A 25504-nucleotide genomic window follows, 5' to 3' on the forward strand; every position below is an offset into this window, starting at 1 on the left:
TTCAAACTGTTTTCCTATCGAGCTCCACACACACACACACACACACACACACACACACACACACACACACACACACACACACACACACACACTGGTTTTCTCACATTGTTTCTCTGCTGCAGGCTTGTACAGAGCTGAGGGAAAACCTGTCATCTCAAGGTCACTCACACTCAGTCATGAGCAGCTGCAGCCACAATCCTTTCCATTTAAAGACACTAAAATCTCACGTCTTCCTGCGTTTATTGCACCTGTGACCACCCTGGAAAGTGTGCGCTGCACATTATTTACGTGTTATTTTGTTGATTTTCTAATTAGGGAGACAAACAGACGCAAGGACGCGGGAATGTGATCGTCTGACGCCCCCTCGCGGCCACAAGGCAGCACAACATCCAAAAAAACAACAACAGCTCCGTGGCATCCTCCTATTGTCTCCTCACACACCAGTAAATCCTATTTATATGACGGCTATGAAAAATAAAAAAAGATCGTATGACGCAAATACTGCCTCTGCGGGACGTTGGGGAAAAACGCACCTACACAAACCGCCCTACCAAAAAAAACCAAGACAAAATAAAAACACCTGAAGGAGAAACTCCGTCTCTTCACCGTGCATCATCTGGAGTCGGAGGGAAACATGAATGATTGAGTGATCCCAACAAGCTGAGAGGGCAGAGGCTGCACAAAGAGGATCATTGTTGCCTGCAGATGCCCGTCAGTGGTGCAGTCGCTCTCTTTGGAAGACTCTCCAATCGCAGCGCATAGCGCGAGCGACGGAGGGCGGGGTTTGGTTCCCCCCTCTCCCTTCCCCCCTCCCCTTCCGCCCACCTCCTCCCTCCCCATCTCCATGCTCCAAGCCCCACTTTGGCACCGTGTCCCATTGACTAGACGGCGACAGACCCGAGCAGCAGATTTTCATGGCGTCTCCGGACTCAGCAGCCTCGCAGCGGACGGGTGATGTCTGAGGACTCGGGTGTTCCGGACTCGAGGAGTTTCACAATGCGCCCCTGCGGGAGGTCACAGTCTGGACAGGTACGAGACCTGTGGCGCCCGTGAAAAGGACCCAGCAGATGTTTCGGAAGATCTGGATGTAGCTCGGTGTCACTCTTCCCACACAACCAGCACAGGCCCGGTAGCGTTCAGCACCCACATGGATGGATCCCGCTGCAGGAGCTGGACTCATGGAATACAAAGCCCGTGCTGGTGAGCATGCCCGCCTGTCCGAGTCCTCTCCACTCCGAGAGCCCCTCCACAGCCCTCTCCTCCTCCTGACACCGCCTCTCCACACGGACATCCCCTGGTCGCTTCGAGTCCCCTCGCCATGAGGGCGACTGTTCGGTGATTCGGTGCCTCTGCACGCCTGCACGGACCGGAGAACCCTCCCCCCCCCCCCCTTTATTTTTTTTCGGGCTCCGGCTTTTGTTGGCTACACACCGGATTTATCTGTGCTGTGGGATTCCTTTGTGTCAAAGGGCTTAACGCGGAGTGCGCGGAGGGCAACAGAGCGGGGGGCTTTGCTTGCGCACAGCTGCTCTCTTTGTGGCCGGGCGTGATGGCAGCCGGCCGGCCGGAGGCGCAGGACCACCCGCCCGAGAACGGATTCACTCCGCTGGAGCACCCGGCGCCCCGGCTACTGCCGCACATCGACGGCTCGGTTCTGCCGTCTCTGGGCGGCTTCGGGAAACACCAGAGGCAGCTCGTGGTCCTGACCTGGATACCAGCATTGTTCATCGGCTTTAGCCAGTTTTCGGATTATTTCCTCCTGGCGCAGCCCAATGGCACGTGCGTGCAACCCCTGGCCAACGACAGTAACTGGACCGCGGCATCCCCACCGGTCACCGTCACCGGCGGCGCGCCCGCGCTGCAACTCAAAGGCAACGGCACCGGGGAGGGATACGGCGACGGCAGCGCAATGCTGTGCGCCTGCAAGGAGTGGAGGCTCGAGCTGCAGACGGGACTTAGTCAGAATGTGGTTACCAAGGTAACGAGTGAGCACCAGTGTTACCTCTTGACAGAAAAGACACACTCTCTTCACCACCATCATCATCATCATCATCATCATCCTCACCAGCCAGTCTTCATCAGCACTGCCAGTCTCAACACAGTACACACACATACGCACACACACAGCTGATTGACGTGTTGCCCACTGACCTTAATATGAGAGGGCCGAGTGTGTGTGTGTGTGTGTGTGTGTGTGTGTGTGTGTGTGTGTGTGTGTGTGTGTGTGTGTGTGTGTGTGTGTGTGTGTGTGTGTGTGTTTGTTGAGCTGACAGCAGCTGGTGGCTGCAGCTATATACAGCATGTAATGTAATATGTTTCTGGGGGTGGATGATGAGTTTAAATCCATCAAGACAAAACATTTTTTATCATTAAATGTTTTGCAAGAAGACGAATCAGCGGCAAATACAACAAACTGCGTTACACATCGGACAAAACACAGGTGCAGGTTCTGGATCAACAAGGTCAACCGTCCCAAATCCAAACACCTCGTCGTGTGGAACTCATTCGGATCAGGGTTACTGCAGTGCTAAAAGCTGACACTGAAACCAGCTGCGATTGAATAAATCCAGCTGGAAACGCAAAAAAAAACCCAACCTGCACATGCAGTGGATCAGTCGTCAGATCGACACCTAATCCGTAAAAAAAGAAAATCTCCGTACCATGTGAAGAAGCAGATACTGTAAAATCACTGCATGCGTGGATTGCTTTATGCTAATTACAGCAGCTGAGCATTTCTTCCTCATGTGCCAATTTGAAGCACAATATTCACACATAATTAGAGCCTCCACATGCTTTATAACCAAGTCCTGAGGCCACATCTTTTGAAGAGGTTCTTTGTGTCCCAATGTGGTCATTAACCTTGATCGTCTCAGGTCTGTGCACGGTGCACGGCTTCATAAATAATGCGTCACATTACCACACAGACAGACAGGTAGAGGGGGACTGTGCACATTGCATAAAAGAGTGGAAGGAATGAGGGGTTCATTTTTTTTTTGCCCCCAGAGGCGCCCAAAAACAGTTCAATCCTGCACGTGCACACAAAACTTTAATTATAGCTTGGATACTTAATTATGTCAAAGTGGTAAAACTGTAATATTTCCCTGGAAGTCAGTAACCAGCCAACCGGTATCTGTTTTACCGAGATAACCTCGGTGCTAACGGGCTTATACATAATAAACTCGGTACCGTCTGAGGTCTCCACGTCGCCATTCACGACCAAAAAAAAACCCCCAACATAATCAGGCATAACCAATAATTGTCTTCCCTCTTCCGTCTCTCTTCTCTTCCGCACAGTTGGAGGCCCAGCGGGGAGCTCGCTAAATTATTGTTAAACACCACGACGCTATTTTCCTACACGCCGGCCGAATCGCTCCGCTGGGCCACTTAGGAGACTCTCAGGAACACGGAGAACACACGGGGTTCTTCCACGTGTGTCCGAGAGCTGAGTTTCAGCCGAGAGCTGCGGCGGTGTGCGCACTGACCCGGAGGAGAGAGAGGGAACACCATCGATTTCTGTTATTATAGACACGCGCCCACGTTCGCACACATGCTGCTTTTTTATTTTTCCTCTGTAGGTCACACGCACACACACACACACACACACACACACACACACACACACACACACACACACACACACACACACACACACACACACACACACACACACACACACACACACACACACTGCTCGTGTTTCTGTCTTTTACTTTCAGGATGTACATTTGAATATTGCAGCAGCGTTCGTGGCATGTTTGCACACCCATCAGACTTCATGAATTATCAACTCAGTGAGTCACAGAGCAGAAGGAGTTTGACAGACGAGAGATGCCCACGTTTTTTTTTTTTTGTTGTTTCTCTGCATCTTTCAGATAATAAAAAAAAAAAAAAAAAAAAAAAAAAAGGGGGGGGGGGCTCCAGCCGCTGATGTTTAATTCCCTTTTATCTTGTTGTGGGTTGTTTTCCCTTTAAAAAGAAGTCGACTAACGTTCCTCTCTCGTTCTCCCTGCCTCTGTTTCAGTGGAACCTGGTGTGCGACTCGGCTTGGAAGGTTCACATCGCCAAGTTCTCTCTGCTGGTGGGCTCCATATTTGGATACCTGGTGATGGGTGTCATGGCCGACTGGTACGTTTTGTTAGTCCTAAAGTCCACGTTCGCAGCTCACGTCTGAATTTGTGGAGTTTTGGCCCGGCACTGTTGCAAATATCTGATAACATCGTACTCACCAAATGATCTGTGGAGAAGTCCGGTGTGGGACGAAACAGGAAGTCAGACCATGTGCAAACACATCTGGAAGACAAAATGGACATGCTGCTTCAACATGCACATAAATACCAGCCATTATGAAGTTTGCTCCGGATTATTACTTAAATTTATCGCACTCAATAAGATCTAAAGTGGTTTAAGAAATCTCGATTAACACACTGTTTCTCGCCCCACTGGACATTATTTGTGTTTGTGCTCTCATATGTCCTCAGTTAACATGGTGAAGACAATGTTATCATAACACATGAAAAAATGCTACCAAGTCAGTTCCCCCAATGACAAAAACTATATTTTCTCACTCACCACTAGTGGTATCCATCGATGAAATTAGTTGTGCGTTTCTAGGTTTTGAGATATTTGTGTTTTCACCTCTAATTAGTAAAAGGATTTGTGTGCTGCTTAAAAATTAGTGATGACAAGTAAACAAAACAAAGAGCTCATGTAGCTCTCACTGTAACATTCATTCACATAGCTGAGCTCCACCAAACCATCTCAATAAGCTTCTTTTATGTGAACAATAACAAATTAATACTCAACACACCCCCATACTTAACCGGCAGCTGGCTTGGTTGGAGACGCCTGATTGCGAGTCGTTTTAGCAGCTCCTTTTGCAGGCATTGGACAAATGAAAGCTCTGACTTTGATATTATGGTACTGATGAAAAGTCTGGTAATTGGAGGGTAACTCAAATTTGTGAACCGATTTTCATGGAAAACCATCCAATTGTTGTCAAGCACAAAAACGTCTGTTCCATCCTAGATGTTTTTGTCAGATATTTCACAAAATAAGCCACAACTTCGATCGGCTGGTGGGGCTACATTAAAAGTCGAAGAATCAACAAAGTCATCAGGATTAATCCTCTGGGGAAGTCGAATGTCTGCACCAAATTTCGTTCCAATCCATCAGATGTTCGCCGAGATATTTCCGATATTTCCCCTTCCAGACACCACATCTCTGCCAGTCCATTATAACAATCCTCATATCTCACTGGAAGGGACAGTTTCTTGGGAACAGTGAAACCTGTGGTTTATCCAGAGTTACCAGGAGGAAGACTTGTGTAATAGATCAACGGAGGAAGAAATCCCAGAGACAGGCATCGCAAAATAAAACATCTGTGGGTGAGAAAAACGTCTTTTGTAACTGTTGGGCGTACTGACCCTCTCGCCACTGAAATCACTGTGGTGCCACCATCCTGGGAAAAAAATAAAAGTCCCCGCATTATGCTTGGGATCAGTAACCACGGCAACAATGTAAAGAAATATGCGGGGCAGCGAGGCTTGAGACCCGGGCTGACCCACTGACCCACTGCCCCCCCGCCCCCCCCTTCTGAAACCAGGAAGTCCTGGAAGGAAACAAAGAGCGAAGTGATTCTCTTTCGCATCAAAAGCTTCTTTCTCAGTTTGTGACAGTTTTCTTTTCTTTTCTGTTTTGGTTTTTTTAACACTTTGCTGCTCCTTTGTCTCTTTCTCTCTCTGTTTCCGAAGGTTTGGTCGACACCCCGTGTTGATTCTCTCGGTGCTTTTCATGCTGGTGTTCGGTCTGAGCGTTGCCTTCTCTGTAAATGTCACCATGTTCAGCACCTTGCGCTTCTTTGAGGGTTTCTGCTTGGCGGGCCTCGCTCTCTCCCTCTACGTGCTCAGTAAGTACAAGCTGTCGCCTCCTCGTGCACGCCTGCTTTTTTTTTTTTACTCCTGTTTCTCCTCATTCCTGCTCTGCCCTTTATTGTATTTAGTCATTTTAGAGGGAAACACTTCCGATAGAGAAGGACCACTAATGCCTTCTCTGGGAAAACGTCTGACCTTTACTTAATCCTCACATTAAGACGCTTAATGACCTTTTTCTCGTCATTCGGTGGTTTCTGGTATTTCTTGGGTCTGATATGCAGTGCCTGTTTTTTTTGTCTGGATAAAGTGCAAACTGTGAAAACATCAGAGGCAAAGATGGAAATATGATCAGGGCTTCATCTCATCATCACTGATATCATGTGCAGTACAGTATTTAATAAGATAAAAAAAAAAAGTCCCAAAACATCCTTGAAGCTGTAGAAATGCAAGAAACAACATCGAGAATATCTTTTATCACTGTTTATATTGTCAGTCCAACAAATTCAACATTTCAAAATAAAGCATATTGTAGTATATTTGTTAGTCTTATGACACCGGTTGCAGTTACAGTTAGAGTTAAACAACAATTTCCAGCTTCACCTCTGCTAATTTTCTACAAATCTGACCTTATTGTTTGAGATTATTTAGTAATTAATCTAATTGCTGAGGCAGCTAAAACAGTTATATTATCATTCCTACTCTTCTGTGCTGCTCTAACAGGTGAATTTTCACCCTGTGGGGATCGGCCGGCGGCAGAGACATGTTGAGACACTACAGCTATTAAAGCTGGAAAGATCACATTAAAACACACTACAGTTTGACACACACCATTTTTATATACTGCGTCGGCATAATGAAACGACTACAGAAAAGAAACAGCAGCTGGCCTGGATGTGAGGTCAAGATTTTGTCTCTGTAGGTTGTTTTTTTTTTCAAATAAGGTGAGTAAATACTGAAAAAGGTGGTTTTATTTTTAAGGTTTGTGGCTCAAACTGGTTGTAAGAGTTTGTAAGTTTTGCAGGAGAACGCAGAGATAGTCTTTTTTTTTTTCTTTTTTTTTCCCTCTCCCCGTTGAAGAGTCGCTGGTGGTCCAACTGACACCAAAATGGCTGATAAAGTTTTCATTTTTCCACAAGAATGTCATGCTCATGTTCGCCGCCCTCAGCATTCCCCGCTGCCCCCTCTCCTCACAGCTGCCCTCCCCCCTCACCCTTACCCCTCCCCTCCCCCAGGCCTCCCTCTCTCTTTCAGGCCAAACTCAGATTAGTCAGATGTTGTATGTGAAGCCAGGGCAGACTTTGAGCTCGGGCAGCGGGGCCCTTTTTTTTTTTTTTTTTTTTGTCCCTCTCAGCGGGGGTCACTGATAAATCTCCACTGAACCGCTTCTGAAAACAAACAAACCAAATAAACGCCCCCGAGCCGTCTGCCGAGAGCCTCGTGAGAATTAGATTTAATCTGGGATGGATATGAAGACATACGAAACACGAATAATGTTGTGAGTTGTGAATGTGAGAAAGAAAATGGGATTTATTAGGAAACTGCAGGTTTTAGGATGAAGATCAAACTGGCAGGAGTTATAAAGGGTCACCAATCTGACCAGACTAATTTAAAAATACTTTCAGATTTTATTCATTAGACTGCCAAGAATAAAACTTTATTTACATTTAAATCCTTATATTACTTGAATCTGACTTTACAAAAACTTTTGCAGGTTTCTAAAACACCCCTAAATACTATAAAATACAACAAAAAAAAGAAGTTAAAGATGAAAGAATTTGCATCCTTGTAGATAATTAATGTCTACTAATAAAAACTGCAATTTAAAAACACTGAATTATTGCAGTTTAAGAATAATATAGAGGAAATGTTCAATATATGAGCACTGCAGTACACCCATCAAATCTGCATTCGATCGCTTGAAAAGTCAACTTGTTATTCTGAAGAAGATTTTTTTTTTGAAGGGCGACATTTTCCAAATTTGAGCTCAGGCAGGATGTTGAATTTCTCGTGTTCTCATTGTTTTTTTTTTTATGTAAGTTTTTTAAATACTCCAGCGAACATGTAGCCTGTGTTTCTCACACACACACACTTCAGTCTGTAATACGAGGCAGTTTTTCTGTTTCAGAGTTGTCATGTTTGGATAAGTGTGCTGAACAGATTGCCTGCATACAATATGCAAGTCCAACAAAAAAAAAAAAGAAGGTGTTTGTGTGAGGTGTGTGTGTGTGTGTGTGTGTGTGTGTGTGTGTGTGTGTGTGTGTGTGTGTGTGTGTGTGTGTGTGTGTGTGTGTGTGTGTGTGTCTCTGCCACACACTGCTTGTCTTTGAAGTGAATAGTCGCTGCCATCCCATTAACAGCAGGAAACATGTAGAATAACAGCACAGATATATTCAAGGAGACAGTCTCCACTTCTTAGAACCGCAACTACTTATAGATTTAAAAGCTGATAACTGATTGATGGAAAAAAAAAAAAAGATTTGTCTCTTCCTCTCGTTTGCATTGTGGCTCCAGAAAGTCTCTTCTGTTTTCTCTCTTTATTTGCAAGTGATTCTTTTTTGTTTTACTTTCCGCATCTAATTGACTCCCACTGTGTCCTTATCTTGTGACCTACAACCAACTAAGTATTAACATACGAAAGCAGATACAAAGGGAATGGGGGTGACGGTCAACTGTTTGTCACACTGTATAAAAGCTGCCCTACGGAGGAGTGTTTCCAACACTGATGGAAAACATGGTTAAAAACTTAAAATGTTGATGTTAAAGCATTTTATTCAGACCTGCACTGCAGCTCGCTTCACTTCTTGCTTATTTTCGGGTTTATATTTTTTTCCGCAGGTCACGTGACTCAACGAATCCAAGAGCACTCCTCTTTGATCGTCTACGGTTGCCTCTGTTCGGTATCATTATCTCGGCGCTCTGTGCCGCGTAATAAGACAACCGACCAGATGTTCACACCCGTTACGGCTGTAAACACCCTTCAAATGAAAGCGTTGTAATACCAAAGTCACGTTTCATTTCAAAACCCAATGAGCTGTGTAGCGCGCACCCCCCCCCCAAAAAAAAAAAAAAGGAAACGACTCACCATCCTGAAACTACTGCTATAAAGACATGCTGGAGCACAAATGGAGGCGCATAATTGCGAGGCTTGTTAGAGTGCTGAAAGAGAGGAGGGGGTGGGAGGGCTGCAGCAGGAAGGAGTAATACAAAAAAATAAGCATGTAGCACACATATGCTGTATTATGGATGATTGTACAGTATTTATGCACGTTATCGTGTCCGTCTCCGTCTTCCTCCTCCGTTCGCCCTCTGCTGCTGCAAATTCCTGTTTCTAAATCCAGCAGCTCCTCTCTGGCCCTTTGCTTCCGTATGTCCTCTGCCCCGTTCATCCCTCCTTCCTCCCTCTTCCTCCTCCTCCTCCTCCTCCTCCCTCGTCCTCCTCCTCACGCTACCATTTTATTACACTCACACCCTCACACGCTCATTTTCTCGAGGCTCATTCGAAATCTCTCATCGTTTCGGTTTATCTGGCCGCAGCAGCACGATGAACTGCGCCGGAGCTGCCAGGAGAAGCTTTAGTAAATGTGTTTTCGTGTATGAGTGTGTGTATGAGTGTGTGTGTGTGTGTGTGTGTGTGTGTGTGTGTGTGTGTGTGTGTGTGTGTGTGTGTGTGTGTGTGTGTGTGTGTGTGTGTGTGTGTGTGTGTGTGCATATTTGGCCGTCACAACATTTCTGCACGGGCTTATTAGTTGCTAATCTAGCACCTACCTCTCTGGGCCGTCCGCCGGGAGCTGCAGGGATGGAGCTGAGTGGAATCGCATCTCGCAAACACGGCCGCCCGTTGTGCTCCTCTGTGAAATGTTATGTACATAAAAACCACGAGGGAGAAAGTCTATGAAGATACATGCAGGTCATAAGTACTCACCTGGACTGGGCTGGGAAGGTGCCTTCTTTTCGGCTGGATTTACATCGACTGAATGATACTGTAAAAGAAAAACGGAAACATATCAAAATCTGTCCATATAAACTCAATATATTCCCAACGATCATTGTTGCGATGAAAATGGAGAAACTGAGTGAAGCTGTGGACTTGAGACGTGAATATAAATCACACTTAAATGGATTATAATAATATTTTTTGTATCAGCAATAGATCAAAAGATTCCTATGTGAAAGCCAACAGTAATTAACCAGACAGAGCGGAAGTGCAATACCACCGAGGGCCACCAGGGGTGGGCAGCAGAAAGACTCCGGCTCCATAGACTTTCGTTCAACTTCTGTCATAACATACAAAAGTCAATAAAAAAAAACTTCACACGTTCTTACAATGTTGAGCTGAAGTCATCTGGAAAATAATCCCATCATTAATTAGATATTAGGTATCTACGTGTTGGGGGTGTGTCTGATTGATTGACAGGCCTGTGGTGCATTCAGGTGACCGCGTTAGGTGGGAGGGACATGGTGTCCTCAGATCCACGTCAAGCTCCGCCCTCAGCTCGTCCAAATATGGACACTTCTGTCTCCGAAAACCAAGATGGCGGCGCCCAAAATGCTGAACTGGAGACTTCAGAACAGCAGTTGACGTCACAGTTGGCTGCCACTTGGTAAAAAAAAGCAATTTCCAAAAAGCAAAAATTTCCTTTTGCATGTTTAAGTCATGAAAATGGACTTTTTAAAGACCTGACTTGCAAAAAAAACCCTCCAGAGCTTCCCCCGAGAGATTTCAGAGCAGAGAGTCAATTCAAGAAGTTTATACGGACATTCGTGGATGTTTTTCTATTTCCCATAAACTGGGTCAACATTGGAATCCGTTGCAAACGCTGCTGAATCCCAGCCGACACGGTGGTTCAAGCGTTTGGTACTCAAAAGATTTTCAGCGAATGAGATTTTACACGGGATCCAAAAAAAGAACGAGGCTGCAGTCGCTTTTTAAACGGCCGTGAAAGAAGGTTAATATCTTTTGCCTCTTCCTCGGAGAGTTGTAGGTTGTAGGTAATGACAGAGACAAACAGTCTAAGTGTGTGTGTGTGTGTGTGTGTGTGTGTGTGTGTGTGTGTGTGTGTGTGTGTGTGTGTGTGTGTGTGTGTGTGTGTGTGTGTGTGTGTGTGTGTGTGTGTGTGTGTGAGCTATGAGCTGAGGGGGGATGACTTCTGCTGACTCAGCTGGGGAGCAGTGCCATCATGCTGTGCCCTTGTCAAGCCTTCTAACCGTTTCTCATCCCTCACGTTATATAAAGTCCTCCCCTTCGGCTGCAATATTATTATTATTTTTTTTTTTTTCATTTTTGATTCATTTGATTTAATCTATAAAAAAAAAAAGATGTCTTTATATTGCTTGTTTGGTCCGACCATCAGTTCAAATCTCAAAGGTATTTCATTTATAATTGTACCGAGCAGAGAAAAGCAAGAAAATCCTCACATAGAAGTCACATGTCTCTCGGGATAGTAACGTCCATCTGTTGGCCAGTTGGCCGGTCTGCATCCTCTGACTTCTCTAGTGCCACAGGCAGATCGCAATTTTCTGACATTTTTAGAGACCAAATGATTACTTGCCAAATTACTTCATCTATGTAATGTCAAAGAAAAAAAATATCCCAAATGATTCTACTAAATTGCATGTTTTGTCTGATCAACTGTCTAAAACCCCAAAACGGGCAGTTTACTAAAATATTAAACAAATCGTGGCACTTTTACATGTAAATTAATGTTTGAAACATTGGATCCTTTGTCCGTCACCATCTTTGCTAGTTTGGAGCGGTTTGGAGCAGGAAGTGACCATATTTGGACGAGCTGGGGGAGGAGCCAGCGGTGGATCTGATTCGATCTAATTGGAAACCTGACGACACTACGTCCCGCCCACCGATAGCTGTAACCTGACTGCACCACAGGCCTGTCAATCAAACAGACACGCCACCCCCCAAAAGACGTGTTTTTTAGGCTTATTTTCTAATGAATGAGGGATTATTTTCAGATGGACCTCCAGAAAACTAAGAAGAAGGAGTGACTTTAGCTAACAACACCGAGATAACTGATGGACACATTTTATTCACTTTGGATTTGATGAGAGAAGTTGAATGGGAGTCTAATGGGAGTCTGCTGGAGAGGCTGGTCTTGGCCCACCTCAGGCCGCTGGTGAAATCTTCTCTGGACTCTCTGCAATTTGCGTACCAGCCTCATGTGGGAGTGGACGACGCCATCATCTACCTGCTGCAACGAGCTCAGTCTCACCTGGATGGAACCGGTGACTCTGTGAGAATCACTTTCTTTGATTTCTCCAGTGCATTCAACACCATCCAACCACTGCTACTGAGTGAGAAGCTGCGGGTGGTGGGGGTGGACGCGTCCACCGTCTCCTGGATCAATGACTACCTGACAGGCAGACCACAGTTTGTCCGTCTGGACAGTGTGCTGTCTGATACGGTGGTCAGTGGTACTGGAGCTCCTCAGGGAACTGTTCTGTCTCCTTCCTGTTCACCTTCTACACCACTGACTTCCAGAACAACTCAGAGTCCTGCCATCTGCAGAAGTTCTCTGATGACTCTGCAGTGGTCGGATGTATAAGGGATGGACGGGAGGACGAGTACAGAGCAGTAGTGGAGGACTTTGTGGAGTGGGCGGGTAGAAATCAGCTGCTCCTGAACGTGGCCAAGACCAGAGAGATGGTGGTCGACTTCAGGAGGAAGACGACGGCTCCACAACCGCTCAGAGTTCTGGGAGAGGAGGTGGACATGGTGGAGGAGTACAAGTACCTGGTGTCTCCATGACAACAGACTGAACTGGAAGACCAACATCAATGCTGTCTACAAGAAGGGGATGAGTCGACTCTTTTTCTTGAGGAAACTTCGATCCTTCAATGTGTGCAGTGTGATGCTGGAGATGTTCTACCATCTGTTGTGGCCAGTGAACTGTACTTCTCTGGGGTCTGCTGGGGGAGAGGGGGGCAGCATTGGAGCCGGTGACACCAACAGACTTAACAAGCTGGTTAAGAAGGCCGGCTCCATCATTGGCTGTAAACTGGACAGTCTGGAAAAGGTGGTGGAGAGGAGGACACTGAACAAACTATTGTCCATCTTGGATAATCCTGTCCACCCTCTCCACCTGCTGCAGGGACAGAGGAGGACGTTCTCCAAAAGATTCCTCCAGCTGCTGTCACAAGGACAGATACAGGAGATCATTCCTGATACAGGAGATCATTCCAGATACAGGAGATCATTCCTGATACAGGAGATCATTCCTGCCCACTGCAATAAGACTTTACAATAACTCACCTCTGGCAAAATCCATCACAGTACAAAAACACTGTTGACTGTGTTTCTTGGTTTGTTTGTATATAATATATAGATATATACTGTACTGTATAAACTGTGCATTTTATATTTTATATTTATATTTTTTTTACTGCTATTTTATTGATTTTCTATTATTCTATTCTATTCTATTATTTTATTATTTCTATTATTGTCTTATTGCTTCTGTATGCTGCTGTAGCGAAAAAAATTTTCCCTCGGGGATTAATAAAGTAACTACCTACCTACCTACCTACCTACCTACCTACCTACCTACCTACCTATGGAGCCGGAGGCTTTTTGGAGCCGACCTCTAGTGGCACTCGGTGGTATTGCAGCTCGAGGCACTTCCACTTCTCTCCCCAGATCTGAACTGCGTATCCGTTCTGCTCTCCGGCTTGTGCGACATCCGTACGTCCTCACGCATGAAACACAGACTGGTTCTCACTCTGAACTCAAAGCCGATCGTCTCTTCCGCTCTGTTCTCATGCTCTAGGCAAGGTTAGCATGGTGTGTGTGTGTGTGTGTGTGTGTGTGTGTGTGTGTGTGTGTGTGTGTGTGTGTGTGTGTGTGTGTGTGTGTGTGTGTGTGTGTGTGTGTGTGTGTGTGGTGCCGTCAGCCATTTGTCATCAAAGATTAGTTTGACCATTAGATCAGCTGCTGTTTTTTTGTTGCCTTCTTCTTTGTCTCTTTTTTTTCTTCTTCTGCTGCAGTGTTTTGTTTTTTGCTTTTCAGATGTAAAGTCAGAGGACAGAGGAGGAGGAGGGGGAGGAGGAGGAGGAGGAGGAGGAAGAGGAGGAGGGTGGGTGGGTAGAGGTGTGTGTGTGTGTGTGAGGGGGTTACTTAGGGTGAGGGAGCCACTTCAACCCAGATGAGTGAGGAGTGAGAGGGAGGATGAGGAGGATGGGTGGTGGGTGTGGGCGGGGGGGTTGGGGGGGGGGGGGATCAGCCCACAGAGGGGTGGAGGGGGGGGCAGTGAGATAATCAGCACAAGGAGAGCTATTCTCCCACTCAGCTGGAACAAAAGGTCCCTGCCAACGTGTGTGTGTTTAGTGTGGTTTGGTGTGTGTTTGTTGTGTTTGGTGTGTGTGTGTGTGTGTGTGTGTGTGTGTGTGTGTGTGTGTGTGTGTGTGTGTGTGTGTGTGTGTTGATATCCCAGTAGAGTCAGCGGGATCAGACACCTCCCCAGAGAGATGGGGAGTGGTTTTTGTTTTTGTGAGGTTGCTTTGCTGGCCTTTGCCAACATACAGTTTATTTCTCTAGTCTTTCTTTCTTTCTTTGTGTGTGTGTGTGTGTGTGTGTGTGTGTGTGTGTGTGTGTGTGTGTGTGTGTGTGTGTGTGTGTGTGTGTGTGTGTGTGTGTGTGTGTGTGTGTGTCTCTGATCCAGGCCTATCGACTGCTGTGAATACAGATCAGGGTGACTGCAGTGGAAAATAACCAAACACATGTAAACAAAGTACCCAACTACAGATTTGATATTCTCATACTTATACTTCACTACAGCTGAGAGGGAACTGTGGTGTGTTTTCTCCACTACGTTATTCTGGAAGGTTTAACATATAAAACATGATAACCTGACAAAAATAGAAAATCTCTTTCGATCAAATATATATATACATATATATATATATATATATATATATAAATAAAAGATTAAATTATGAGAACGACCAACGGCAACATTTAAAATTCAGTGATATCACATCTCTAAAAATTGTAATAGCACTTAAAGCTGCATTTATTGTTTAATGACCACTGGGGGGCAGCAGAGCAAACTTAACACAACACTGACATACTATCAGCACATGAAGCGGTGCTTATAAGAAATCGCAATTCAAACAAACTGCAAAATACTTTCAGGAGCAATTTTGCAAAATTCACGCGATTATTTCGCAAAAAAAAAAAAAAAAAATAGTTATAACGGCATAAAGTCGTCTTTCCAAAGAAAACTTGTTAGTTTACAAAAATGACTCCTCATCTGCTTCGTCTCCTCTCACCATCAAAACAAACTTGCCAGCTAGCTAACTGGAACAACCGCAAAAAACTGGGTTTACGTGAATAAACAAAACACTATAACTAAAATATTTCGGCAATGTGCAGCATCGTTATTATCATAGGACATTATTCCATGATTTATGCAGCTGAAGAGAAAAATTCCAGTTTATGATGGAAATTAGTGGCAGCGAATAACAACTAATTATCTTTATAATAAACAGACGAGTAAAAAGGAGGAAATGTTACTTAAACATCCATTAAACTGGATTCATGGCTTCACCTGTCACTTTGCAGTGATTTCCAAACTATCACGACCAAAATAAATAATGGACAGAAATTTGGACCTGACCAGTGCTTCGGCTACTTTCTACTCAAGTTAAAGTTTTGAACCGGCGCCTCCATCGTTGTGAGAAACACGGTCTCTCTTGCCGAGGAGAAAGAAGCAGGTTAAGGATTAGGGGTCAGCGTAATTTCCTTTATCTGCCTCGGTTGCTGCAGGGGGACTTTAACTGTAAAACTGTAAGTCGGGGGGGGGGCAGCCCAATAATACCTTTAAATCCTCCTCTCTCAGCCTCCCCTGTTCTCCCACTGAGTCATTCTCCTTTTCTTTCTCCTATCTGGAAATCGTCTTTCTGTCTGTCTGTCCGTCCTTCGTCCTGCGTCTTTATTATCATTCCTCCGGTGATTCGGCTGATGAATGGATGGAGGGACTTTTTTCATATCCTTCAGAGGGAAAACTCATTTGTATTCAGCCCCTACTCTTCCATCCCCCCCCCCACTCCCCCTCCCTTTCTACTTTTTCTTCACAATAAAAAAGTGACAGTACAGGTTATTAAGCAATCCCCCTTTCCCCCCTCCCTCCTCACCCTCCCACTATGGTCACCTTCAAAAAGACCTTGCCATATGGGCCGGGCCATCTGGACTGTACCATATTACAGGCAGGAAGGGAGGGGAGGGGTACGGTAGAGGGGGGAGGGAGGGGTGCTCACCACCGAGCAGCTGAACCCTCGACGTGCAGTCTTAAGTTAATGAAGAAAAAAAAAGAAAAAAAGGGCCTCGGTGTGAAAGTCGTGTGCTTTCGGGGGAGGAAAAGATCAGTAATACGAGTCCTCAATAATTCAGAGAGGATATTCAACGCCGGCCGATTAAACAAACACACACATCAAACTCTCCTCAGGCCGTCATCACATCCTCACAGCTTCTTCCTTTCTTCTTTTCTTTTCTTTTTTTTTAAAACTCAACGAAGACTCTTGTATCATCTGTGGAAACCGTGAGTCTTCTTTGCTTTCTGCACATCAGGGATCGAGCTTTGTTTGCCCGGCTGGCGCTTCTCCATGACCATGGTGGCCAGCTTCTTGATGGTGGGCGGGCAGCTGCTGATGCCGGGTGTGGCCGCGCTGTGCCGCCATTGGCCGCACCGGGATGACTGGCAGGTCCTGCAGATCGTCATCATCAGCCCCTTCGTTCTAATGCTGCCCTACGTCTGGTGAGTGCCCGCCCCTCGGAGGAAAATCCACAGCGGTGGTGGGTGGTGGGTGGTGGGTGGGGGGGAGGTTCTTCCCGCGCTGAGCCAGGCGACGGCTTGTACAGTAAACACTGCGCTACACAGCGAACAGACAATACTCTCTTTCTTCTTCTTGTTTTTCTGCTCTCATCGCTTCTTCCTTCTCGTCCTTTTTCCTCCCGCAGGATTTTTCCCGAATCCCTGCGCTGGCTGCTGGCCACCCAGCACTACCGGCGCTCCAAAGCCATGATGCTGCGCATCGCCAGGAAAAACCAGGTCGACATGACAACCGAGCCCAGCGGAGTTCTCGCAGGTGAGGACGAACTCCGCTGGGGAACGAGATGAAAAGCCCTCCTTCCCCTCCCTCCAAAAAAATAATCTAAAGTACTTTCTGTTGCTTTACTCGCTTCATTACGCAAAACAATGTTTTCAACTCATCCTCTGCAGTGTTACGTTGCAGCCGCTGAAATGATGAAATGAACGCCGACGCGCACACGAAGTCGTTCAGATCAGATGACGAAACGCAACCACAGACATTCACCTTTTTTATTTGTTTTTCCGCTGGAAGATCGATCACGTCAGAAACGACTATTATCGCCTTCAATTAACAGGATTTCACAATAAAATGTCACGAAATCTGGAAAAATCCTCAAGTTGACGTCTTTAAACAGCTGAAAACCAAAATATTCAGAAATGACGACAAACTGGAACATTTTTTTTTTGCCATTTTGTCCTGAAAAACGGCCTTAAATTATTAATCTACTATCAAAATAGCAGGTAGAGTTAAGATTTTACATGCCAGCTGGTTTTCTTCACTTCCATCTCTCCTCTCGCTGCCACCTCCTCCTCCTCCTCCTCCTCCTCGGTGTTTGATTCGCTGCCTCTCCCAGCGGACAGATAGATGGAGGAGAGCGGGCCCGACGACATCCCGTATCTATCTAATGAAAAAATAAATAAAAAAAAGAAGCCCCACAGCAGGTTAGCTTCTCTGTAGCCCCCCCTCCCCCCCTCCCTCCCCCCCAGCCCTCTCATTACCTCCCTGAAAGGAAAAGGTCTCAAGGTGTGTGTTTGGTGTCTCCTCCCAGAGCTGGAGCAGGAGCTGCACAAGAAGCCCCAGAGGACCTGCATCGTCAAGATGATGAGCACCCGCAACCTGTGGAAGAACATCGTGGTGCTGTGTGTCAACTCGTGAGTGTGTCGGCGTTTCCTTTCGCGTCTCGAGAGCGTGGATCCCCCCCCCCCCCCCCCGCCCCGCCCCGCCCCGGAGCCCATCCTGATTTCACATGTTTTTTGTTGTTGTTGTTGTTGTTGTTTTCTTGCAGTCTGACAGGTTACGGGATCCACCACTGCTTCGCCCGCAGCATGATGGACCCCGAGGCGCAGCCCACCGCCCTGTGCCACGCCGACTATTACACCATGGCGGGCATCGCCGTGGCAACCTGCCTGGCGGTCTGCCCCGCCGTCGGCTTGATGGGTCGGAGGGGAGGGCTGCTCACCTTCATGATCATAACGGCCCTGGCGTCGCTGCTGCAGCTGGGTCTGCTCAACTGTGAGTAAGAACACGCCAGTACCAGTTGACCGTTAGCGCGCTACCGCCCCCTGTCTGTCGGTCTTTGCGTTGCAGTTCACTTTGAGGATTTATTTGATAACTCTTGGCGTACATTTGACAGCTGCGTAATAAAATGCAAAACTCAGAACCAGAATGATAGAAAAACAAAAAAAGACAGATGGATTACATACTTAAAAAAATGTAAAACCGTCGGTTTGTGAACCGCCGCTCTGAAGCCTGGAGTTCAGTGTTTCGGTAGATTTCGTTATTTCGCAGCCAGAAGTGACCATAATTTGTCGAGCTAAGCAGGATCGACGGGTGAATATGACTCGATATCCGAGGACACTACGTGTGCCCAACTTTAGCAAAAATCCGACTGCACCACAGGCCTGTCAATCAAACAGACACGCCCCCCCCAAAACACATATTTTTGACGGGATTATTTTCAAAAGAACCACCAGAAAACGAATAAAAAGGAGCGACTTTAGCGAACGGCATCTTAACGACTTGTGGAAAACAATGTATTGACTTTGTATTTCATGAGAAGTTGAATGGGAGTCTATGGAGCCTTTTTGGAGCCGACCTCTAGTGGCAGTCGGTGGTATTGCAGCTTAAGGCGCTTCTAGATCGGCCTAGTTTTTAAGACTTTTATATACAGTCTATGGCTGTCACGCAAAAGTGAGATTTATTATTGTGTTGTTGGTATTATGTCGATTACATACAGTAAGTAAATCTTTTTACAGCAGTGAGTTTAGCGAATATGTCTAAAGTCTGTAAACTGTAACTAATAAAACTGTACTATAATAACCCATCAACAAAAATAACAACCTCTTACTTTATACAGTTACTGAGAATTCGACAAGTCGAGAATACCGTGAAGTTTGGCTGCATCTAATTGCTGTTTGGGGTGAAAAAGTTACAGAAAAATAAGCTGAGAAAGTTCAGAAAAACAAAAAACAAACACCGAGCGGAAATTCTTGCATGCGATCCTGAGTCATTAAAGCAGCACAGACTGCAGTCTAACCGGATCCTTCTCTCGTTGACCTACATCTGCAGGACGTGGTCATTATTTCAGGCTTCAGTTGAGCGGTAAACGTTCAGACGTTTCCTGAAGGCCTTTTTTTTGGAGTCAGCACTGTTAACTAATGACATGTTCTCCTCTCTCCTCTGTCGCTCACTAACGGGATCCAGTGATTGGGAAGTACAGCCTTCGCCATGACACAGGTACGTCAGCAGGTTGTTGTTGTTGTTGTTTTAGATGTGAAACGGGAAACTATTCTCATATCGTCATCGCTTGTGTTTTTAATTCTGTGTTATCGGTGCACTTATGTCGTCTTGCTCTTTTTTCCGGACAGTCCTGCGAGACTCTCTGAACAGGAAATTCTCGGTGGCCTTCTCCATCATCGGCATGTTCTCCTCTCACGCCGTCAGCACGCTCAGCATTTTCTTTTGCGCTGAAATCACTCCGACCGTCATCAGGTGAGCCTGCACAAACACAAACACAAACACAAACACAAACACAAACACTTTTAATTACACACACACACTTTGTATGTGGCAGCTGGTGAAGGACAGTCAGATGTATTTACTGCCTGAATATAATATATATATAATATAACATATAATGAATATTCATTCACTGTTTCAGTGCACTGATGTCAGTGTGGACAATAAAGTGCAAAATATCCTTCATGCATCACACTATCTTTGTCACAAGTGTCAAAAGTGTTTGATCACCACATTTTAGGGAATTTAGTTTCTTCTTGATATCAGTCAGTGCACCAAAAATTCAGTATTGGTCGGCTTCAGTAAATATTATATATCACTCCATGAAGCTTTAGAGGCAGCTTTTGTTCTGCTTCTTGGCTCCATCTTGTGGTGCAGGTTTGAAGTGTGCCCGATGGCCTTCAGGGTTCAGTGTGCTTCAAACTAACCAGTTGGTATGAAGCGGGAGTGTTTTAGTTGACGGCTGCCGCTGCAGAGCATGCTGGGACGCGATGGAGTTCACTTTCATTTTCTCTTCAAAGGGCTCCAAAGTGCTGATTTGGCTCGAACAGAAAAATGATGGCGGTGGTTGTGTCACTGTGAATACGGGTCTGCCACACCCTCTACCGAGAATCGTTTGCAGTCCTTCCATCCGTCTGGGCGTAGATTTCGGTTTCATTCGAACCAATCAGCATGCTCCAAAAACCGCCGACACGCTACAACTACCAGGCGCCGTGTTGTTTTCGCCAAAGAGTTGGTTTTTTTCAAAGTTGGTTTTAATGCGCTTTTTCTTTTCCGGTCACTGAGTTCAAAACATGTTAACGCTGCGCTCGTCGCTGTCGCCAGCCGTCCAATCACAGTTAAAGGAGGGGGCGGGACAAACGCGGTTAACCGCCGAAACTGCTCGCTGATTGGTCCGCCCTTCAGAGTGGCTGCGCGAACGCTAATACGAGCGAGAGTCTCCAGACTTCTCACAGTGAAGACTGAGCCAGACCCACATTCACGCAGCGGGATCGGGTCGGGTTTGCGCCAGGCTGCACCTGGCCAGGTGCTGCGGGGAATCTCTTGATTGTGACTGGATGCAGTCCAAGCTGTTCCAAAGCTGAAGCTCTTTAAGAGTTCACAGTTCCATCGGGATCCCTCGGTAACGGTGGTTTCTCTCCCTGTGATCCAGGGGCGGGGGGCTGGGTCTGGTCCTGGCCAGCGCCGGCTTCGGCATGCTCACCGCACCCATCATGGAGCTGCACAACCAGAAGGGCTACTTCCTGCACCACGTGATCTTCGCCTGCTGCACCCTGCTGTGCATCATCTGCCTGCTGCTGCTGCCGGAGCCGCGGGGTCAGCCGCTGCCGGAGAGCCTGGCCGACGGAGAGACCTTCACCCGCCAGACGCTGCTCCACCCGGGGGAGCAGCACCTCCTGCTCGCCAAGAGCGACAAGGACTACTCCCGCGTCCACGACACGCCGCTGCACCTCACCGCCACCGGGGGCGCCACGGTGGCGGCGGCCACCGCTCTGGCAGCGGTGCCGGCCTCGTACGCCTTCGCCACCGGCGGGGAGGTGATTGGAAATCGTGCCATAGCCAACGGGGTGTGAGCAACCGCAGCGACAGTTCACGACTGCGCTGGCAGCTGCTCCGGCGTTAACCCGTCCGAAGGCTCGCTGAACTTTAAAAAAAAAAAAAAAAAAAAGGGGAAAGAATCGTTCGGATCAACCAGATGAACTGTCGATACGTTGAGGTTTGACATGATGAATTTGTGTAATTTGTAGTGACTATGATTCATTCAGGAGTTGCCAAAAAAAATAATATTGTACTGGACTGAGTTAATCTGAGGTCAGTGTGTGTGGAATAATTTGGACGTTATTTCAGTGGTGTTGGTGATTTTCTTGCGTCGCCGCCGTCGTCTTGCGTTCTTGATGAAGTAAAGCGGACGAGCGAAGAAGCAAATAAAAGTCCGGCGGATTAACTTTCGATAACGTGCGCTCCGTGAAGTTTCTGTTGGTAGTTTGTTGAAACTGGGACTTCACTGCATCTTAAGTTCTTTTTTTTGTTGTTTTTTTGCACTAAACGTCAGAGACGCAATCAAGTGCTTGTGATTTTCAGCCGACGCGTTAAGAGGTGCAGGGATTGGCTCAAACCACTACCACTATTTGTTGGGGTTGGGTTTTTTTTTGCATGAAAGGGCACAAAAATCTTTTTTTTTTTTTTTGTTGTGGTCTCTACTAGAAGTCCAATGTGGCACTTTATCCTCCGAGGTGAGGTCAGCGTAGACGCTGATTTATAGCGCTGCCGTGGGGGAGTATGATGGTTGTTCGGTGCAGCCGGAGACCTCAGCAGACTGCGTGTGTGTAGCCTATAGAGACTGTGCTAAAAAAAAAAAAAAAAGACTAATCTGAGAAGCTGAGTGGACAGTAGAGCGCCTGCATGTCCTATGATGCGTCTCAGCGGGTTTTTTTTTTTTATGTTGTCGTTTTATTTTTGAAATGGCTTTATCGCGAAGGCTCCGCTCTTTTAGTGAAAACGGGGACGGTACGATGTAATTAAAAGAAAAACCAGTATTTATTTTGTCATGTCGCCAAGGGCCATTTAGTTGCTTGAAATACCTCCTTAAAATTACTTAAAACCACTCCGACTCTCACTCCTTGTTCTCTGTGCCGTGGTCATGTTGTAAACCTGCCTCTTAGGATGTGTAACTCCCTCTAGCCAGAAAGCACAATATTTTACAGTTCTTTCTTTCGTGAAGACTAGAAATAGAGCGGCGTCGTCTGCGTAGAACCGGCCTAGTTGTGATTAGTGTACATTTATACACTTTACTATGTAGGTGTCCCTTAGGACTGCATAAAATAAAAATAAAAACACGTAAGGTATGTATACATGTGCCATTCATCCATAAACGTACGGACCATAAACTTTTATAGACGATGACGCGCATCCACTGGACGAACCATCCCATCGACCGTTTTTCTTTTACCGATTTTACCGGAAAAACCTGAAACGTCAAGACAGATCCGAACATCCTCCATTTTTTTTTTTTTGTCGTATTTAGTACACGGCGCGTATTTTGAACACACTGTATGGTTTTGCTAGTTTGTATGTTTTCAACAGTTAAAAAACACTCAGACAAAAAAACAAAAAAAAAACAAAAAAAAAGCTGAAAAAAAACCCTCAACCACTAATGCTGTTTTCTAAGTGTTATTTTTTTAATATGATGCATTTGTACAAAAAGCCATAGGCCTACATGTTTTGATAATAAACCACTTAATTTATTATGTCAATAAAAGAACACTCGATGTGACTGTCCTGGTCGTTACTGCCTCGAGTCCTGAAAGGGGGTCCGGGTGGGTTCAGAAGTGTTCGGGGTGAAGCTGCAGCTCTTTTTTGATCCTGCTCTCCACCAGCAGACCGACGCTGGAGTCCGTCATCGGGAGGCTGTAACTCACAAACACCTGCTTTTTGGTCTTCTTTGCTGCAAAACAGAAACCGAGCATTATTTCACTTTTTGTTTTTAGACAAAATGTAAAGTGGTTTGCTAAATTGTGTCAAATTAAAACATTTTTAAGTTATTGATCAGATGTGGAAACCGGAGATAGAAGACGGAGCTTTGTCGCTCGGTCTCAGTTAGAGGATACACGCTACTTGTTTGATTTGATTTATTTAAGCAAAAAAAAAAACACAACTAAAACATGAAATAATCTCTGGTTCTCTTTCGCTCGCTTCGTGCTGCAGATAATAATCAGAGGTTATTTTATGCCCCTGTGCATATACCCTGACATTTCCCAGCATGCCTTCTTCCTTTGTAAGTTTTAATATAAAGCCAAATTAAATAAGTGTAAATAATGGATATAAATTATATTTATCTTTAGTAAAGACAGATTCAGATGGATTAGACTGTGACTAGAAAAACAAGTCAATAAGGTGGGAAGGTGAAATATGACCTTTTCTCAATCCATATGGTTTTAAATCAAATATGCCACAAGTTTCATGACCTTTTCTGGTCTGAGCAATAAAAAAATAAAAAAAATTCAACAACCACGCTTGAACTGCTGCAATGAGTGCTAGTTCACCTGCAGTGTATATTTTGCCAGACTCAATTATCATATTAAAAGTCATCTTTTAGCAGGTCCTGTATTTACACTGAAAGCTTTTACTGTTTACTTTAAACCATTTTTCCACATTTCATCAGAGGTTATTTTTGGTGCATTTTCCAAACGTTTCAAGAAGCCATTTGATATCCATAAATTCGACGCAGTGCGACTCTCAACTTGCCTGACATCTTTTTAATTTATCACCTTCTACATCATTATCACTTTTATTTCTGTATATAGAAAATATATTTTTAAAAAAACACCGAAAACCATGTAACACTATTAGCAGTAAAGTTTTATGAGCTAAAAAATTTACATAAACACTTTTATTATCCACAAAAGAGCACGTGGGTGCTTTATAATAACTTCCTATTGTTGCATCTTATGAGAGACACGGTCATACTCCGAGTCGTGCTGCACGTTACCTAATCTCTGGGCCAACGAGTTCGGAGCGGTGTTGGACGGGTCTCCCAGAACTAACGTAGATATGGGCGTCGAATCCTGGAGACAGAAAAAAAAACAACAACAACAGCTGTTAGTTCCTTCAAAAGTTAAATTTCCCCTTTTCTTTACTTCAGGTCACAGGACAACATGCAGAGACGTGTTTCTGCTATTTAATCTACAGAAACACCAGTCGGCACCAAAACCCTGCATCAACCCCCCCAAACACAGTTTAACAAACAAACAAAACCGTTATAATACTGTTGTTTAGGACTGTATTAGTTGTTCCTAATAAGCTGCCAGTTACCTGTACATTCAGGTTTTAATCGTTTCTGGAAAGTCAGTTTAGAAAGAAAACAGAAATGTCAGATTTTGGGGGAATCAGATGAATAATTCTCACATTGATGCATATTAAAATCTGTTTGCACTAAATCAGTTCTTCTCAGTGATTTACAACATGTCCCCCCCAAACAGCCATCACTGGATATTAAAAGGGAGAAATTATAATAAAATGATTTTTTATTACATTTAAAAGGCTGGAAACGACAAATATTTGGTATTTTTGATTGAAAACAATGATAAGTTATGAATCAAACATCATTACTGACCAACCAGGACACACTGCAGCTGTTAAACACCGATTTACAACGACGAACTGTGACTTCAGATATAAATATCAGGAATATCAGAGGGAATATTTGACTTTAAAATAAATAAAAAACTACTGAAATGATCAAAACAGGTTCATTTTTCTGGACTTTGACGAATCAATCAATCAATAAATCAATAAATAAATAAACCTTCACTTGCGTGTTGTTGTTATTTATTTCCATTCGACTAATTAAACGTGATTAAACGTGATTCAAAGCCTGTTTTCATACACGCCGTGTTCACTGAGGTGGACAGCTGTCCGGACTCACGTGCTTGCTGCTCACGGACACGGCCATGTTGGACAGAACCGGAGCCGAACCGACCCACAGGAAGAACCCGCCGCGGAGCTTCATCACGTGGAAGTGAACCACCTGCTCCAAAATCTTCTCCGAGAAGTTGTGCACCGAAATGGCGTCGCGGTCCGCTCCGTCCCGGTCCGCTCGGTCCCCTCCGTCCCGGTCCGCTCGGTCCCCTCCGTCCCGGTCCGCTCGGTCCCCTCCGTCCCGGTCCCGGTCCCGGTCCGCTCCGTCGCGCTCCTCGCTCATTGTTTTTAGTTTTTAAACTCGCGTTAGCCGTAAACAACAGCGACGGCTACTTCCGGGTTCAGGGGCCGGAGCAATCGATCACCGATGCTGGCGAGCG

General features: G+C 45.5%; 2 protein-coding genes across 4 annotated transcripts; one reads left to right on the forward strand and one right to left on the reverse strand.

Annotated features, from left to right (window-relative positions):
• The first annotated feature begins 859 nt into the window (after positions 1–859).
• LOC138631688 (solute carrier family 22 member 23) lies at positions 860–22980 on the forward strand. The gene is made up of 10 exons (XM_069716815.1): positions 860–1978; positions 4022–4125; positions 5751–5905; positions 16447–16633; positions 16837–16964; positions 17737–17839; positions 17974–18200; positions 19392–19424; positions 19556–19679; positions 20860–22980. The coding sequence occupies exons 1-10, from the start codon at positions 1550–1552 to the stop codon at positions 21278–21280; spliced, it is 1911 nt and encodes a 636-aa protein (XP_069572916.1). The 5' UTR covers positions 860–1549; the 3' UTR covers positions 21281–22980.
• On the reverse strand, positions 22862–25458 carry psmg4 (proteasome (prosome, macropain) assembly chaperone 4). Of its 3 annotated transcripts, none has more exons than XM_069716837.1 (4): positions 25369–25458; positions 25132–25290; positions 24196–24271; positions 22862–23151 (listed from the first exon to the last, which is right to left on the reverse strand). In XM_069716837.1, the coding sequence occupies exons 1-4, from the start codon at positions 25405–25407 to the stop codon at positions 23030–23032; spliced, it is 396 nt and encodes a 131-aa protein (XP_069572938.1). In that variant the 5' UTR covers positions 25408–25458; the 3' UTR covers positions 22862–23029. The 3 variants fall into 3 exon arrangements, with proteins under 3 accessions (XP_069572938.1, XP_069572937.1, XP_069572936.1); XM_069716836.1 differs by having other exon boundaries at positions 25132–25279; positions 25352–25444; XM_069716835.1 differs by having other exon boundaries at positions 25132–25449.
• Between the last annotated feature and the right edge of the window lie 46 nt (positions 25459–25504).

The sequence above is a fragment of the Brachyistius frenatus genome, unplaced genomic scaffold, assembly GCF_029030835.1.
Source record: "Brachyistius frenatus isolate BFR_SWC_R1_liver_20210118 unplaced genomic scaffold, ASM2903083v1 Contig_163, whole genome shotgun sequence".
Taxonomy (NCBI): Eukaryota; Metazoa; Chordata; class Actinopteri; family Embiotocidae; genus Brachyistius; species Brachyistius frenatus.

What these genes read in the sequence shown, in the direction of transcription:
- LOC138631688 (XM_069716815.1), top strand. Translation starts at nt 1,550, where the DNA reads ATGGCAGCCGGCCGGCCGGAGGCGCAGGACCACCCGCCCGAGAACGGA. An exon ending in ATGGGTGTCATGGCCGACTG is followed by an intron (nt 4,126 to 5,750) that starts GTACGTTTTGTT and finishes CTGTTTCCGAAG; the next exon opens with GTTTGGTCGACACCCCGTGT. An exon ending in CAGCCTTCGCCATGACACAG is followed by an intron (nt 19,425 to 19,555) that starts GTACGTCAGCAG and finishes TTTTCCGGACAG; the next exon opens with TCCTGCGAGACTCTCTGAAC.
- psmg4 (XM_069716835.1), bottom strand. Translation starts at nt 25,407, where the DNA reads ATGAGCGAGGAGCGCGACGGAGCGGACCGGGACCGGGACCGGGACGGA. An exon ending in TGTCCGTGAGCAGCAAGCAC is followed by an intron (nt 24,272 to 25,131) that starts GTGAGTCCGGAC and finishes TTCTGTCTCCAG; the next exon opens with GATTCGACGCCCATATCTAC. An exon ending in CTCGTTGGCCCAGAGATTAG is followed by an intron (nt 23,152 to 24,195) that starts GTAACGTGCAGC and finishes TCTGTTTTGCAG; the next exon opens with CAAAGAAGACCAAAAAGCAG.